The 18,563-nt window shown below is 35.9% G+C and overlaps 1 protein-coding gene across 3 annotated transcripts in view; it reads left to right on the top strand.

Moving 5' to 3' along the window:
* The window catches only part of ATG5 (autophagy related 5), a 140,025-nt gene that overhangs the window by 106,166 nt on the left and 15,296 nt on the right, over positions 1 to 18,563 (top strand). For all 3 annotated transcript variants that reach the window (XM_012506153.2, XM_003278910.3, XM_030809519.1), the window contains one exon: positions 15,664 to 15,781. In XM_012506153.2, the coding sequence (XP_012361607.1) occupies positions 15,664 to 15,781 (118 nt within the window). The remainder of the gene's footprint in view (positions 1 to 15,663; positions 15,782 to 18,563) is intronic.

Raw genomic sequence — 18,563 nt, 5'->3', positions numbered from 1 at the left:
GTGATGCATAGGTATAAATCAAATACTGATGAAGTTAGCCATCATCCCAGAATGATTTCCTCTGCCACCCATATGATAACTTTTTTTGTTTTTTTTTTTTAAATAACAGCTTACTTGAAGTATAATCTCAATACTACAGAGGTCACCCTTTTATTTATTTATTTAGAGACATGGTCTGTGTTGCCCAGGCTGGTGTGTATGGTGGCTATTTACAGGTATGATCATAGTGCCGTACAGCCTGGAACTCCTGGCTCAAGTGATCCTCTTGCCTCAGCTTCCCAAGTAGCTAGGACTATAGCCACTATGCTCAGCAAAGGTCACCTTTTAAAGCATGCTATTCATTGGTTTTAGGAATCACTGAATTCTAAGTTACACAGAGTTGTGCAACCATTCCTGTGATAAAATTTCTGAACATTTTCATCACCCTGAAAAGAAACCCCATGCCCGTTGGCAGTCACTTATATCATTCCCCCTCCCTCCAGCCCTTGGCAACGACTAATTTATTTCTCCCTTCTGGATATTTTACGTAATTAGCATCATCAAGGATCTAGAACTAGAAATACCATTTGACCCAGCCATCCCATTACTGGGTATATACCCAAAGGACTATAAATCATGCTGCTCTAAAGACACATGCACACGTATGTTTATTGCGGCACTATTCACAATAGCAAAGAGTTGGAACCAACCCAAATGTCCAACAACGATAGACTGGATTAAGAAAATGTGGCACATATACACCATGGAATACTATGCAGCCATAAAAAATGATGAGTTCGTGTCCTTTGTAGGGACATGGATGAAACTGGAAAACATCATTCTCAGTAAACTATCGCAAGGACAAAAAACCAAACACCGCATGTTCTCACTCATAGGTGGGAATTGAACAATGAGAACTCATGGACACAGGAAGGGGAACATCACATTCCAGGGACTGTTGTGGGGTGGGGGGAGGGGGGAGGGACAGCATTAGGAGATATACCTAATGCTAAATGACGAGTTAATGGGTGCAGGAAATCAACATGGCACATGGATACATATGTAACAAACCTGCACATTGTGCACATGTACCCTAAAACCTAAAGTATAATAAAAAAAAAAAAAAAGAAAAAAAAAATATGGCCTTTTGTGTCTGGCTTCTTTTGCTTGCATATTGTTTTTAAGGTTCATTCATTTTGTAGCATGTATCAATACAACATTCTTTTTATGGCCCAGTAATAATTGTATGAAGATACCACATTTTGTTTATCAATTCACCAATTGATAGACACGTGGATTATCTCCACTTTTTGGCTACTATGAATAAAAGCTGCAGTTAATATTTACGTACAAATGTTTTGGTGAACATGTATTTTCATTTCTCTTGGGTAGATACTTAGGAGTAGAATTGCTGGGTTGCATGGTAATTCCATGTTTAAACCTTTGGGGTATTGTCAGACTGTTTTCCAAAGCATCTGCACCATTTTACATTTCTACCATCAGTGTATGAGGGTTCCAGTTTGTCCACATCCTTGTCATCGCCTATTTTCTATAGTTTTAATTACAGCAATCTTAGTGGGTATGAAGGGGTATATCATTTTGGTTTTTGCTCTTTCCTAATGAACAGTGATGCTAAACATCTTTTCATGCATTTAGCTGTTCATGTTTCTTAGGAGAAATGTCTTCAAATCCTTTGCTCATTTTAAAATTGACTTCTTTATCTTTTTATTTATAAGTTTTATAAATTCTTTACGTATTCTGAATACTGGTCTCTTATCAGATATGGTTTGCAAATATTTTGTCCCATTCTGTGGGATTTATTTTCTTGATGATGTCATTTGAAGAACAAAAGTTTTTAACTTTGATGAAATCCAGTTTGTCCATTTTTTCTTTGGTTGCCTGTGTTTCTAGGTTGCCGTATGTAAGAAACCATTTCCTAATTCAAAGTCACGAAGGTTTCCTCTTATATTTTCTTCTAAGAATTTTATAGTTTTACTATATTACCTTTTTAATATATTTTTAATAGTATTCAAGTGCTGTTTTTAAAATTTGTTGATCAGATTACGTAAGTGGTGAAATCTGTAAAATATTTATCACTTGCCTTTATTTGCTACTTCTAAAAATTTCACAAGAATTTTTATGAAATTTCCTTTTGATGTTTAGTAGAATTAAGTTTCTAAAAATTATTTGTGTTAGAAACAAAATAATAAATATTCCCATGTTATAAACTTTAGCATTCACCACAAAACCCATAGGCCATGCCTTGAGGGGTGAGGGTAGGTGAGGCTCTTTGTAGAGCTCCACTAGCTCCTAGCCCAGGTTTAGAATCACTTTTTCCTGGGTTAGACACTTAACTGGGCGTCAAGAGAACAGAATTTCACTTTTGAGGTCAGCACAGCTGCTTTTACTCAGACATTTCTTCTTGCTATTTTGATTTCTTTGTTTATGCTAATTAAAAGTGTTTCTTAATTATTTTATGTAAGTACACTGAAAGGATAAAACATGTTCATATGCAGAAGTGCCCTTTGATTCTTCAGAGGAAAATAGTTTATTAATTACATTCTTCTTGTATTAGTCTTTTTAGTGTGGCTTTGGGTAAAATTAGCAAAGATATTTTAAAGCTATTGTATATAATGAAATTTAAACTATACTTCCCTTGGTATGATTTTTCAAATCTTTTGGGAGAAAATTTTAGAGAATTTACCTAATTATTACTAAAAATATCAATCCTAGCACTTTTATATGAAGCTTCTTTTTTGGCTACTCTACTGGTAAGTTCATATAAAAATTTAAAAGCAACACAATTTTTTCTGTAAATGGGCTTATAACAAGCATCAAATTGATCTCGATCCCAAGAAAGGGAAGTAGTACTTCTCCGTACCACACGTTGTTCAGTCAAAGGATATGAAGAGGAAACAAAGTGTTCCCTTATTTGAAGAAAATTTGCCTCAAGTATTTATATGACAAAGTACATTTGGCACTGTCTAGACAGAATTATAATAAGTATAACAATTTAAATAAGACAAAACATAAACTTCAAACCAGATTGTGGATATAATTCTGATGGATGCTTTTATTTAATCATAGTCTCAATTAAGAAACTTCTCCTTTGGAGATTAAATGTCCCTGACTGTAATAATGACAGCTTTTCAAATGTTAATTATTATTTTTTAGTGTTGTCAAGAACATTAAAAGTGGGCTTCAGACTCTCATAGCATAAGTACAGAAAGTGCTTATTTTCAACTCTCCTATTTCTCTACATAAAGGATAAAAGTAGTCTAATAAGTGCCACAGACTCCTACCCACTCCCCTCTCTGTTCCCCCTCTTTCTACCACCAAAAGACTGTTTACTGTAAAGTTCTAAAAGCATTCATTTGGAAATGGTCTGTTCTTTTTATTTAATGAGGTATTTGTGTATATTCTTAAGCTAATTTTAATGAATCTTCTTTTGAAAACCATGTGATGCAAAATTTGATATGCATGAATATATCTTAAGCCAAATACACATGGGACAGTTGAAGCAGGTATTATGTGTCATTGTTGGTGAAGTCTGGCAGCATATCCTGTGTAAACCCGTTTTCTTTTTCTTTGTGCCACATAATATTCATTCTAATTAACAAGACTTCAAAGGAAACTGAAGTTAGAATACTAGTTATTTTTTATTCTCTCTTAATGGGTTCTGTAACAACTAAATACTGTTACCTTTCTTGGTTCTACGTTTCACAGTGGTTCAAGAGAGGAATGAACAGAACTAGTCATTGTTAAGCACTTGTTACATTAGATATTTCATATATATCATCTTATTTAATTATCACATCAATTGTTTAAAGATAAGTTTTCCTCATTTTTCAGATTCAGAAACAAGACTCCCAAAGGTTGATGTAATTTGCTCTAGATACACAGTACGTTGTTGGGAGTTGGGATTCCAACCAAACCTTTGTTATTTCCACTACATTTGACATTCCAAGCTCTATATGCTATGGCCTTTAGTCCACTTTTCTCTCCTTATCCACTGGTTTCTCAGAAGTACTATTATATTCAGTCTGCCCTCTGAATACTCAAATGACTTTATCTCTTTCTCTATTTAAAAAAAATATATATATGTATTTCAAGCTGGAAGCTTGAAGACCTTCTGTATTCCCTCCTTTATTTTTATCTTCTTTTGAAATTCTCTACTGTTGTAATATTTTACTTTCTACCACAATTAGCATATTTTACTTTGTACCTACTGGTATAGCTTCCAACTCTTAGAAAATGAAATTAACCAGTTAAGATTGTTTTGGTTTTGTTCTAAATGCCAGTAAGTCCAGAGTTAAAATTTGTGCTCAAGCTTTATAATTTTTTTCATAGTGCTTTGTACATATTTCTGTTATAACACTGTATTACAGTTATTTGTTTGCATGTTATTTATCTTTGTATCCATTAGCATAGTGATACCCTGGTAAATGCATAGTAAATATGTAATGAATGAAGATTTCAGATAAAATTTATTTCTGCCTTCAGATCATTACTTAGAGATCCTGCACTTGGGTACTACTATTAAGATAATTCTATCCAAGCTACTTATACGTTAGTAGTAGTAGTCGTTGTTGTTGTACCTATTTGTTAAACATAGGTAAAACCAAAGCTTTTTGAAAACATAGGCAGGAAATAAAAACAATATTCTTTGTTGTAATTTGTTTATATCATTGTAGTGCCTATTACCACTATTACTCAAATAGCAGCTACTTGATTCTCTAATGTACGGTAGTATGCTTGGGGTTTTTTTTGTTTTTGCTAAAGATCTATAAGAAAAGTTTTATTGCTATTCATCTTTGTCACCATTTCAGCAATGAAGCTTCACTAATATTCGTTATGTAATATTTTCAAAAATAGTAAGTTCGGTTCATTATTTCAAAATTGTGTGTCAAGTGGAAATACACTGATTTGATGGCCCTAGTAATTGCCAATAGGGTTTTTTGGGGGGTTTTTTCTTTTGTTTTGTTTAATATACGGAGTCTCGCTCTGGGCTCTTGCCCAGGCTGGAGTGCAGTGGCAACGTCTCGGCTCACTGCAACCTCCGCCTCCCAGGATCAAGCGATTCTCCTGCCTCAGCCTCCCGAGTAGCTGGGATTACAGGCATCCACCACAGCGCCCAGCTAATTTTTGTGTTTTTATTAGAGACAGGGTTTCACCATATTGGCCAGGCTGGTCTTGAACTCCTGGCCTCAGGTGATCCGCCCGTCTCGGCCTCCCAAAGTGCTGGAATTACAGGCATGAGCTGCTGCACCTGGCCATCCAATAGGGTTTTTAATTTTGGAAGGTAGCTTTTGGGCATGAACAGGCACACTTATAGTTAGTTGTGTTTTATTAGAGTTATAAATTGTAAAATCTAGTTTTTCTAAAATGCCTTTTCAGTTCAATTAATGCTACTTTTATAAATTTAGTAATTGTTGTACAAAAATGAGAGCAGTCTTTTTCGCTTCTTATTTCCAGAGTCCATTCCTTTTCTAGATTTAATTCTTAACACATAGTACTACTTATATAGTTAGGCAAATCTAATTATATTCTTGCTCAATAAATGAACTTCGCTAATTCCAGTTATAGTTTAGTATAGCTGATTTTTTAAGCACCTGCAAATATAACAAGTGAAATCCTGTGATATACTTAAGCAACCCTTGTAAATCAAATAAATTTTACTTATAAATGTAGTAAATCACCATCCTATTTCAAAAGACTTAAAAACAAAGCACACACAAAGTAGCTGATGAATAAAAACTTGTTGCTATACCTTGAAAAATACAACATACATAAATTATCAATATAATATTTGTTTCTTCAGCTCAATCAAGAAGACTAGAATGTCCATCTAAGCCTCACTGGAGCAAATGATATTATGCATTCAGTTTACAGGGATTTGGGTCTTTGGGAGATCCTGAGCAGTCTCACTCTGTTGCCCAGGCTGGAGTGCAGTGACGTGATCTCATCTCACTGCAACCTTTGCCTCCCAGGTTCAAGCGATTCTCCTGCCTCAGCCTCCTGAGTAGCTGGGACTGCAGGTGCACGCCACCATGCCCGGCTAAATTTTTTTATTTTTAGTAGAGATGAGGTTTCGCCATGTTGGCCAGGCTGGTCTTGAACTCCCGACCTCATGATCCACCCGCCTCAGCCTCCCAAAATGCTGGGATTACAGGCATGAGCCACCACGCCCGGCCTGTCCAATCTCTTTTTAAATAAACTTGAGCCCCTTGTCATCGTTACGTTCTGCCTGCTGTGTCTGTAGGAGACTCCCCCAGCACCTCCATCCCTGCTTGCCTTTTGATTAAGGCCATTTTAAGTTTTACAACCCAGTGCATTGTGCATCTAGTGGGCATCTGTTTCACCCCTTTGGTTATTTTATGTTTTTCTCTTTCATAGCTTTTTATCACTTTGTTTCAGTGAATAGAATCTCCTTTTACTCTGAGGGTGTTCTTCCTCCTCTTTATGGACGTTGACTCCATAGTCAGTGAGCCAGATACATACCCTTCTAGGTATATATGGTCATCTAGGTATAAAAATGGTCATTTTTAATAAACCAACATTTCTAATAATTCTTAATGTATTAAATACAATATGTATGACCAAAACAACAAAACTAACACTAGTAATAACATAGTAACGGTGTTGACTACAAGAATAGTGTATGTTATTATAATCCTTTTTTTTTGACAACTCAATACAGAATACATATTAGAATTCAGTAGAGTTGAGAGTCAAGTCACATTTAAAAAGAACAATTACAACACTCATTGAGAATTCACTATGTGCTAGACATTGTTCTAAATGCTTTATATGAATTAATTGTATAACCTTCACAAAAAAATCTCTGAGGTATATACGGTTAATATCCTGATTTTACAGATGTAACATTGACACACAAGTAACACAAGAAGGTTTAAGGATTTGCCTAGGGTCATACAGGTACTAATTGACAGAGCTGGGATTGGAACCATAAGCTGAATCCACCGTCATCAAGTGCCATCCAGAGCTAGAATATGTGTCTACTGACTGGCTTTAAATATCATGCTCTTATTACTGTACCAGGCCATAAATTATTTGAAATACGAAGGGTCAGTTTTGGAAATAGATGTTTGTGACTAGGAAGTATGAAGAGTAAAAGACTCTAGAGCATTTCTCATATAACTGCCATTATTAGTAGCTATTTAGACTACATTCATTTTCATACTTTTTAGAGGATTTTCATTATGTACTTGATTTTAATTCTGATGTGTTTCTTATAAGATTTATACATTGTAATAATTACTTTTGCTCTGTTATAGTACATATTATCTGCCTTTTAAAGATCTCCAGTATTAGAAACATTACTTTTGTTTTGAGCCTTAATTGACTTGCGTTCTGGGTTTTTCAGCCAGGATAGAGAAAACATTTCATCAGAATCACCTAAGGGGCTTTTCCTGCTACCTGAGTCTTGAGTCCCCACCTTTCCTCACTCATTTGTGTTGAGAGTCACTGTCCAACCGAGCAACTGTTATTGATGTGAATTTTGTTACGGCCTTCAAATGTGTTAGAGTAGGTTGAAAGGTTAAAAGTCAGTGTTGTAGACCAGTGCTTCTCAAACTTGAAACATGAATCACTTGGAAGTCTTGTTAAAATGCGGATTCCAGTTCAGGAATTCCAATATGTGGCCTGAGAATCTGCATTTTAATAAGATCCAGGTGATAACCAAATGCTACAGGTCTTCAGAACACACTTTGATTAACAAACCTCTAGAATAGTTGTTTTGAAATTTTGAAAAAATTTTTTATTTTGAGATAATTACAGATTCACATGCAATTGTAAGAAATAATACAGAAAGATCTACATACCCTTCATCTAGTTTCCCCCAATTCTAACATCTTGCATAATTATAGTACAGCATCACAACCAGGAAATTGTATTAATATAATCCACAAACCTTACTCAGATTTCCTTAGTTTTACATATACTGTGTGTGTGTATTTAGTTCTATGCAATCTTTATCACATATGTAAATTCACCCTATATTCAAAATATAGTCCTGTTTCAACACAAGGATCTCTTAGGCTACCCTTTTATAGCCACAGCCACCTACCTTACTTCATTTCTTCTCTAACCTCTGACAACTACTAATTTGTTTTCCATTTCTAAGATTTTTGTCATTTCACTAATGTTATATCAGTGGAGTCATGCAGTGTGTAACCTTTTGAGATTGACTTTTTTCACATAACGTAATTCCCTTGAGGTCTATCCAAGTTGTTGCATATATCAGTAGTTTGTTCCTTTTTATTGCTGAGTAGTATTCCATGGGACAGACCTATTACAGTCAGTTTATAAGCATTCACCTGTTTTAATGGGTAGCCCTGGGATTGCTTACTGTTTTTGACTCTTACGAATAAAACAGCTATGAACGTTCATGTATAAGTTTTTTAGAGAAGACATTTTTATTTCTCTGGGAATATTCAAGAGTATAATTACTTGGTCATATGGTAAGCGCATGTTTAGTTTTGTAAGAAACTGCCATACTCCTTTCCTGAGGTACTGTACTATTTTACATTTGTACCATCAATGTGTGAAGGACTATTTTTCCACATGCTCACCAGCATTTGGTGTTACCACTAATTTTTATTCTGGATATTTTGGTAGGTGTGTAGTGATATTACATTGTGGTTTTAATTTGCATTTCTTTAGTAGCTAATGATGTGTGAGATATGTTTTCATATGCTTATTTGCCACCCATATATTCTCTTTGGTAACATGTCTGTTCATGTCTTTTGCCCATTTTCTAATTGGATTATTTGCTTTTTTTTAAAAACTGTTGCATTTTGGGAGTTCTTATATATTATAGACACAGACCTTTCTCGGAAATATGGTTTGCAAATATTTTCTCCGAGACCGTGGCTTATGTTTTCATTCTCTTCACAGGATCTTTTGCAGAGCAAAAGCTTTGCTGTTGGTTGTTGTTGTTTAATTTTGATTAGTCTATTTATCAGTATTCCCTTTTATGGGTCATGCCTTTAGTGTTCAGTTCTAGGCTGATTTTGAAAGTAGTGTTAAAACGACTTTGCCCTTTTTTTTCCCTTGCCATATAGAAAAACATTAAAACATAAACTTCTGAATTTCCTAATTCTGGACTTTTTAGCTTGCAAACAAGTGAAGAGTAAATGAATGAAACTAAAAGGAAATAAAACCTTGAGTCAACACAGTTTGGATAGTATTAAATTAGACTATGCATTACAGTGTTCTAAAACTAGTGGCCCTGGTGGTAGTATGTTTTAAGTTATAAATTGTTATGTGTCAGAATTGTGTTGTTCATTTTATTATCTCAAAAACTCTATAATGTAAGTATTATCTCCATTTATACATATACATATCTGTAAACACATATGTATAGGTATATGCATATCTGTAAACACATATGTATATGTATATGCATATCTGTAAACACATATGTATATGTATATGCATATCTGTAAACACATATGTATATGTATATGCATATCTGTAAACACATATGTATATATACACATATGTATATATACACATATGTATATATTCACATATGTATATATACACATATGTATATATTCCTGTTTTGCAGTTGAAAAAACTGAGGTACAGGAAAGATAGGTAATTGTGCCCATGGTCCCATAATAAATAACAGAAACAAGACTTGAATCTAATACTCTTTTTTTTTTTTTTGAGACAGGGTCTCACTCTGTTGCCCAGGCTAGAGTGCAGTGGCGCGATTTTGGCTCACTGCAACCTCCGCCCCCTGGGTTCAAGCGATTCTCCTGCCTCAGCCTCCTGAGTAGCTGGGATTACAGGTGCATGCCACCATGCCTGACTAATTTTTGTATTTTTAGTAGAGACCAGGTTTCACTATATTGGCCAGGCTGGTCTCAGACTCCTGACCTCATGATCCTCCAGCCTCGGCCTCCCAAAGTGCTGCAATTACAGGCATGAGCCACCACCCCCAGCCAAATCTAATACTCTTTAACAATAGCCTGGCATGTTTTGTTGCAGCATGTAACTGTATATAACTCATAGGACTCAAACCTGATTTAAGTTTGTGATGATCGTGCCTGTTACTCTTAAAGTCCATACATTGTCTGATTTTCAGCTTATAGTAAATCATCGTTTCTTGTTTTATCAATGTTAATGTTAATATTGGTTAACCTATTGGCTCTACTGGCTATATTTGAAATAGAGACTTTTTCTTTGCATTTAATTTCTTTTTAAGAGGTGAGGTCTCTCTGTGTTGCCCAGGTTGAGTCTCAAACTCATGGGCTCAAGCTCTCCTCCCACCTGGGTCTCCTGAAGTGCTGAGATTACAGGCATGAGCCACCATTTACAATATAGCTATAACACACATTATAAGAACTCTAAGTTTTACAGTTGAACTATTTAAGAAAATACATAAGGTTTGCTTTTTCGTTTTTCTGCTTTTCTTCAATATATCTCTGAGCTATATCAACACCGTAAATTTCCCATATGAGAAAAAAGTGATTGCTGTATTGGTGAAGGCGCATGAGTAGAGGAGAGATGGGAGCAGCCAGCCATTACCACCTCAGTTTTTCATTTCATTTGGTGTTAAGAAATGACTAACATACATTTGAAAAAGTAACAAGGACGTTTCAAAGGTGACTTACATCATGTTATTTCTCATGAGAGTAATACTGTTTCTTGGAAGTTATTGAAATACTTTGCATATTTACGAATATGTGGCAAGATCAGGTATTGTGGTATATTCCTGTTTGCAGTGGCTTTCTTGTCTGTCAACCTAAGATTTAGATTGCATTGGATATTGTTAGTCTTGTCTAATTTTATATATACTAAATCAACGTTTACAGCATTCCTATTTGTGGAGATTTAAATTTCTCAGTATAATTTAGTCTTCTTTGCAGAGCTCTAACATAGGGCTAATGAGAACTGTTGAAAAGTTTGCGGGAATATGTCCTCCATTCCCACTGCCCTTAAGAACCTCTGTACTTGAATGCATGATCTCTCTATGGGAGCTTTTGTTTTAAGGGTAATTGTCTTAGTCCATTTGCGCTGCTATAACAAAATATGTTAGAGTGGGTATTTTTTTTTTTTTTTTGAGACAGTTTCCCTCTTGTTGCCCAGGCTGGAGTTCAATGGCATGATCTTGACTCACTGCAACCTCTGCCTTCTGGGTTCAAGTGATTCTCCTGCCTCAGCCTCCTGAGTAGCTGGGATTACAGGCACCCACAACTATGCTCAGCTAATTTTCTGTATTTTTAGTAGAGATGGGGTTTCACCATATTGGCCAGGCTGGTCTTGAACTACTGACCTCAGGTGGTCCACCACGCCTGGCCTAGACGGGGTAATTTATAAACAACAGAAAATTATTTCTCACAGTTTTGGAGGCTGGGAAGTCGGAGATCAAGCCTTCAGCAGATTCAGTGTCTGGTGAGGGCTGCTCTCTGCTTCAGAGTTAGCACCGGTTGCTGCGCCCCCACCCCCACCCCCACCCCCCCAGCATGGCACAAGGGGCAAAAGCCTTACAAGCTCCCTGGGGCCTCTTTTATAAGAGCATTGATCCCATTCTTGAGGACTCTGCCCTCATGACCTAATTACCTCTCAAAGGCTGCACCTCTTAATACTGCCATGATGAGGAATAGGTTTCAGCATGAATTTTGGAGGGACGCATTCAGATGATAGAAGTAACTACCTCCCCAAATTGAGTATTTTTTTGTAGTCCTGATTGACTTAGGTACTTAATTGCTATTTGCTAGCACACTAAATTTTTAAGAATAAGAATATTATGTTTTTAAAGGCACTGTATAATAAATATTAAGCAGAAAATGTTCATCAGATTTTTGGTTGGGATATATTGAGTTTTTGTCTTTTAAAATAAGATTTTCATTAAATGAAAAACAACACTTTGCTGAGTGTTTTCTTGGTTACCATTCTACAGCGTTTAGCTACACTATGTAATAGCACTGGGGCTTTCTCCCCAGTAGGCAAATACCTCATCATAAAAGATTGTTGAAGGTTATACTTTTATAATACTTGCTCAGATTTGGGAAAGGGTGGAAAAAAAGAGAGATATATAAAAACAACAGGATATTTCTCCAATAGTGAGGTTAGAGAAGAATTTCTGTTTTTTAATATGTAACCAAGACTAGTTGGCCTTTCCTGTTTAGCATTTTTGTCAGGTAATTTTTAATTTTTTAGTTTTAATTATTATGGATACATAATAGTTGCAATTATTTATGGGGTACATGTAATCTTTTGCTATAAGCATGCAGTGTGTAATGATCAAATGAGTATATCCACCACCTCAAGCATTTATTATTTCTTTGTGTTAGAAATACTCCAGGTAATTTCATTATTGCAAAGCCACCTCACATTTCATACACTAATTAGGATATGAATGAGAGCTCCAAATTCTTGAAAAGATTCCTTTGACTTTGTTGTTTTCAGGTCGTACTGTGGGAGGTACCTTCTGACTTTTTTCTTTGAGTTGTGGGTACAGTCCTGCTCTCTTCCTTTGCCACTGCACCAGCTCCAGTTGTCTTCACATAAGCTTGCTGTATTCAGTCAGCCTCTCACCAGTCATTCTGATTTTGGTTCATAACCAAGTCACCATACACAGCACTGCTTTCCATTAGTCGTCAGAAAAAGCCTTTCACCAACATTACTTCCTTTGCTAAAAAGCATTAAAAGCTTCTTCATGGCCTGAAGATCAAAAACCCTGAGTGAGGGATGGCTATTTTAAATTATCACTACAGTTCCCTATTCATTTCTTTTCTTCTCTGAACTCCCCAACCTTATTATCTTTACACAGTTAATCACTTGATTATGCATGATATTGTTCTTGATTTCAACTTGTATGAGAAAGTATGGCTTTTTAAATGAAAGGATGTATTAGTCCGTTTTCACTCTGCTTTAAAGAAATATCTGAGACTAGATAATTTATAAAGGCAAAAGGTTTAATTGACTCACAGTTCCGTATGGCTTGTGGAGGCCTCAGGAAACTTAAAATCATGGCAGAAAGGGAAGCAGGCACCTTCACAAGCCAGCAGGAAAGAGAGATGAGAGTGCAGGAAAAACTGCCACTTTTAAAACCATCAAATCTCATGAGAATTCACTCAGTATCACGAGAACAACATGAGGAAAACCACCCCTGTGACCCAATCACCTCCCTCCCTGGACACACGGGGATTACAGGTCCCTCCCTAGATGGGTGGGGATTACAATTTGAGATGAGATTTGGTTGGGGACACAGAGCCAAAACATATCAAAGGATATCAATCATATTTTTAAAAATAATCCCTAAAGAGTTCAAATAGTGAAGTGAATTGAATCGTATTCAGTGCATATTTTCAAGATTTTTTAAAAATTACAATTTATTTTCATACTTGTCACAAACACTCAAATATATTATTGGAGTACTATTTTAAAATACTATGTATTCAGTGAATACATAAGCATAGAATTAGGAAAGGCAGCTCACATGCTTACATGTTTATTTTTTCTATTTATTTTTTCATTTTGTATTATACTTTAAGTTTTGGGATACATGTGCAGAATGTGCAGGTTTGTTACATAGATATACATGTGCCATGGTGGTTTGCTGCACCCATCAGCCCCTCATCTACATTAGGTATTTCTCCTAATGCTATCCCTCCCCTAGCCCCCTACTCCCTGACAGGCCTTGGTGTGTCATGTTCCCCTGCCTGTGTCTGTGTGTTCTCATTGTTCAGCTCCTAGTTATGAGTGAGAACATGAGGTGTTTGGTTTTCTGTTCCTGTGTTAGTTTGCTGAGAATGATAGTTTCCAGCTACATCCATGTCTATTTCTTTTTAAACCAAATCTCTAACAGTTGTGTCAAATATGTTGAGGTATCCTCTGTCATTAAAAGACAAAAACAAAAACTTATCTCTAATGCCTAAGTGTTTGAAATCATATTCTTATAAAATATGAGGCAGCCTGGGCAACATAGTGAGACCCCCCTCTACAAGAAATAAAAAAATTAGCTGAGCATGGTGGCTCACACCTGTAGTCCCAGCTACTCTGGAGGCTTAGGTGGAGGATTGCAACTTGGGGGTTGCACCACTGCAGTTCAGCCTGGGTGACAGAGTGAAACCTTTGTCTCAAAACACAAGCAAACAAAAAATATGTATAGCATTTCTCTGTTCTTGTTAAGTTTTAATGATTTTTCGTCTCAGAAAGCTTAAAATTTACCATCTTAAAGTGAAATAACAGTTAAGAGGGAGAGGGGAGGTAAAAATGCTTTTATTCTCTTTAACATTTGTTTATTTACTCTGTGGTTGGCAAAGTTGCTCATTTATTTCCACAACAAACTCAAGAGATATGGAATGTCCCAAATTAACAGATAGAGGAAACTGGGTGCAAGATCATAGATCTTGCAAACAATGGTGCTCTTCATAGACACTGGCTGATTTCAGAGCCTCTGTACTCTGTCATGATAAAGCCTCCATCATCACTAAGGAAATTTAGTAAATGAAACAATTTTAAGAGTAAAGCAATGAGATTATTAACAATAAATTATGGTATAGTGCTACTAACAGTTTTTGTCAGATGAAATGGCTGGATCTGCTATTTTGGAAATTGTGAAACCTATCCAAAAGTTGAAATAATGAAACTACTAAAATCATACACCCTCTACCTAGATTCACCATTAGTTAATATTTTTTTATTTTTGCTTTGTCTTCACGCACGCGCGCGCGCACACACACACACACACACACACACACACACACACACACACACATATTCTCTGTCTCTCTCTTTCTCAACCATTAGATGGTTAAGTTTTGGGGCCAGGAGCGGTTGTCTCATGCCTGTAATCCTAGCACTCTGGGAGGCCGAGGCCGGCAGATTGCCCGAGCTCAGGAGTTTGAGACCAGCCTGAGCAACATGGTGAAACCGCATCTCTAGTAAAAATACAAAAAGTTAGCTGGACATGGTGTAGTCCCTACTCCCTGTAGTCCCAGCTACTTGGGAGCATGAGCCATGAGAATCACTTGAACCTGGAAAGCAGAGGTTGCAGTGAGTTGAGATCGCGCCACTGCACTCCAGCCGGGGTGACAGAGCGAGACTCTGTCTCCAAAAAAAGAAAAAGAAGATAAAGTTTTGGATATCATGGCACTTCTTTCCTAAACACTCGAACAATGAATTTCTTAAAAATAAGGATTGTGCTTATTGTACCTAAGAAATTTGACATTAACTCAATAATATTATCAGTTGTCCATTCTGTATTTCCCCGTTTATCCCAAAACTGTGTTTCATAGTTGGATTTCTAAAAAATGTCCTTCTTCAATTCAGTATTCAGCCAGGGTTTATGTTTTGTATTTGCTTTGTTAGTCTCTTTTAGAGATACTGAGAAAAAATGCTTTTGTTGGTATCTTTTTGTGTTGTTTGCTTTTTAATGTCTTTAAGTTTTTGAAGGGTCCCAGCCAATTATCTTTAGAATGTCCCACCCAACTTTGGATTTGTCTGTTTCCTCAGAATTAGATTTACCTGAATTTATCATGTTAAACATTTTTCACAGTGATACCACATCTGTGATGTTGTGTAATTCTGCTAACACCATATCAAAAGGCACCTAATGCCAACATAAAGTTTATGATATATAGATTTGTAATTGGCAGCAACAAAGACTTCATTGCTTGAATTATTTTTTCATTTTTCAAATAGACAACGACTGAAAGACCTTTCATTCAGAAGCTGTTTCGTCCTGTGGCTGCAGATGGACAGTTGCACACACTAGGAGATCTCCTCAAAGAAGTTTGTCCTTCTGCTGTTGATCCTGAAGGTAATACAATCAGCAGCATTAAAACATTTCTTTCATTTTCTGTTACTGAAGTAAAATAAGCATTCCACATTTATAAACAACAGGTTATTTCAGGAAGATATTTGCATATCTTATAGCGAAAAGTCTTTTCAAACAGAAGCACTTAATATTTAATATATTATTTTGTAAATTATTGACTAACAAAATGATGACTTGACTCTGGCAAAATAAAATACAGTTTTTAAATCACCCTCTTAGTATATCTCTGGTACTCTGGTTTTTAATTTATGGATCCACTTCTGATAAATACTACTTTTAATCTTACATTTTGTTTATTAACTTTAAAGAAGTCAGAAATGGTAAAAATAAATTTCTTATTTTTGATATTTGAAAGTTGATAATACTGAATAATGGATAAGTAGTTTATTTGAATTTTCTACTACTTTCTACTTTTTCTTTTTTAGTTAACCTTTTTCTTTTAGGCTTTGACAATCTACAAGTTCGTTCAAAAACTTGACCTGTTTCATGGCGCTAATTTTGTAACTTAGGTTAAGGCTGTTTTCCTGCAGGCAAGGGACAAATTTTTAAATTTCTGAATTCTGTTTTTCTTTATTACAACATAAAGAACACCAAGAAAATACAGAAAACAATAAAACAGTGCCCATAATCCATTAACTGATAGAGACCACTGTTGAGACACACACACACACACACACACACACACACACACACACACACGAATACTTGAGATATACATATGTGTATAATACATACACATTGGCCCTTCATATCCATGGGCTCCCCATCATGCCCACAGCAGATAAAAAATATTTGGGAAAGAAAATGGATGATTATGTCTGTACTGAAGATAAACAGACTTTTTTCTTGTTATTGTTCCCTAACAATACAGCACAAGTATTTATATAGATTTACATTGCATTAAATATTACAAGTAATCTAGCGATAAATGATTTAAAGCACACATGTGCATAGGTTATATGCAAATATTATGCCATTCTATATAAGCGACTTGAGCATGGGTGGATTTTGGTATCCTCAGGGATCCTTGAACCAATCCTTCATGAATACCAAGTGACCACATTGTGTGTGTGTGTGTGTGTGTGTGTATGTGTGTGTGTGTGTGTGTGTAAAATGTCCTGGTGCTCTTGAATCTCAGCCCTATTAATGGTTACTAAACTATAGGGGAAATTTTCAGTGGCATATTACTGTATTGACATAAAAATTGCATGGAGTTGGCCGGGTGTGGTGGCTCACACCTGTAATCCCAGCACTTTGGGAGGCCAAGGCGGGTGGATCACGAGGTCAGGAGATCGAGACCATCCTGGCTAACATGGTGAAACCCGTCTCTACTAAAAAATACAAAAAAAAAAATTAGCCGGGCGTGGTGGCAGGTGCCTGTAGTTCCAGCTACTTGGGAGGCTGAGGCAGGAGAATGACCTGAACCCGCAAGGTGTAGCTTGCAGTGAGCCGAGATCGCGCCACTGCACTCCAGCCTGGGTGACAGAGCAAGACTCTGTCTCAAAAAAAAAAAAAAAAAAAAAATTGCATAGAGTTGTGTTTATTATATAATAGAAATTTTTTTAAAAAAACTTTAAATCCATGAAGGAAAGAGGTAATGCATTAGTGTATATGAAGGTAATACTTGAACAGATAATGCTTGTTTCTTATGAATGTATTCTGAATTGGAGGAATGCAGGATTACTTGCATGACATATACCACACAGTTCATGAAGCATGTTGCATCTAAGGAAATAGTTTGCCTAAGTAGTAGAATTAGAAATAGTGGGTTTGGCGGTAATGTTGTGGTATTCCAGCCTAAATGACTAAGCAAAGACTATGGAGCCCAAAATATGTGTCATTCAGCCTGAGAATATTGCGATTTTCCTTAATCAAGTACGCTTGCTTATACTAGCATTCCTACATGTATGTAATGCTTTAAAAATGAACAGAGGCTCCGTCTCAAAAAAAAAAAAAGATGAACCAGAGGTTCAATAGGAAGGGGAAGGGCACCTAAAATAATACTGTCACAACCAATACCAGAAGGGATTGAAGGAAGAGACCACTGACTACTACCCAAAATTATTAAAACTGAACAGGATTTAAGAGGTTATAAATACATTTTATAAAGTCTTCCTTGAACTTTACTAGCCTTTATAGTATAGGTTTCTGATGATGTCTTACACACATCCATGTATCTCTAGTGCTAGGGTAAATGTTTGCCAAACAATCCAGTTACTGAATTCTTTCTATCATTACCATGAAACATATTATTTATGATCATTAAATCATGGAGCAATTAAGATTAAGTTGATTATAATACTATCTTAGACTCCTAATCCATCTTTACTACTGTGTAATTTTAGCTTTCAATAAGAGTTTTAGTTAAATAATTTTTTTATAATTAATGATTTGTTAGTAAATTTATAGAGTTGTGCAACCATCACGACAGTTTGGTTTTTAGAACATTTCCATCTCCTTGTACTTACTTGTAGCTAATCTCTGCTCCACTGCCAGCTGTAAACAACCACTGGTCTGTTTTCTGTCTCTAATTTGCCTATTATATTTCACATAAATTGAATAATACAACATATAGTCTTTTGCAACTGTTTTTTTCCACTTAACATTATGTATTTGAGTTGCATCCATATTGAAGCAAGTGTCCATAGTTTGATTGGTGAATAATACTCCATTGGGTAGATACATCACATTTTGGTTCTTCCTGTACCAGCTGATGGGTGTTTGGACTGTTTCCAGCCTTTCACCTTTATAAACAGAGCTGCTA

The sequence above is a fragment of the Nomascus leucogenys genome, chromosome 3 (assembly GCF_006542625.1).
Source record: "Nomascus leucogenys isolate Asia chromosome 3, Asia_NLE_v1, whole genome shotgun sequence".
Lineage (NCBI taxonomy): Eukaryota > Metazoa > Chordata > Mammalia > Primates > Hylobatidae > Nomascus > Nomascus leucogenys.
Note: the sequence above shows the minus strand (reverse complement) of the source record. Positions and strands in the feature narration are given on the sequence as shown.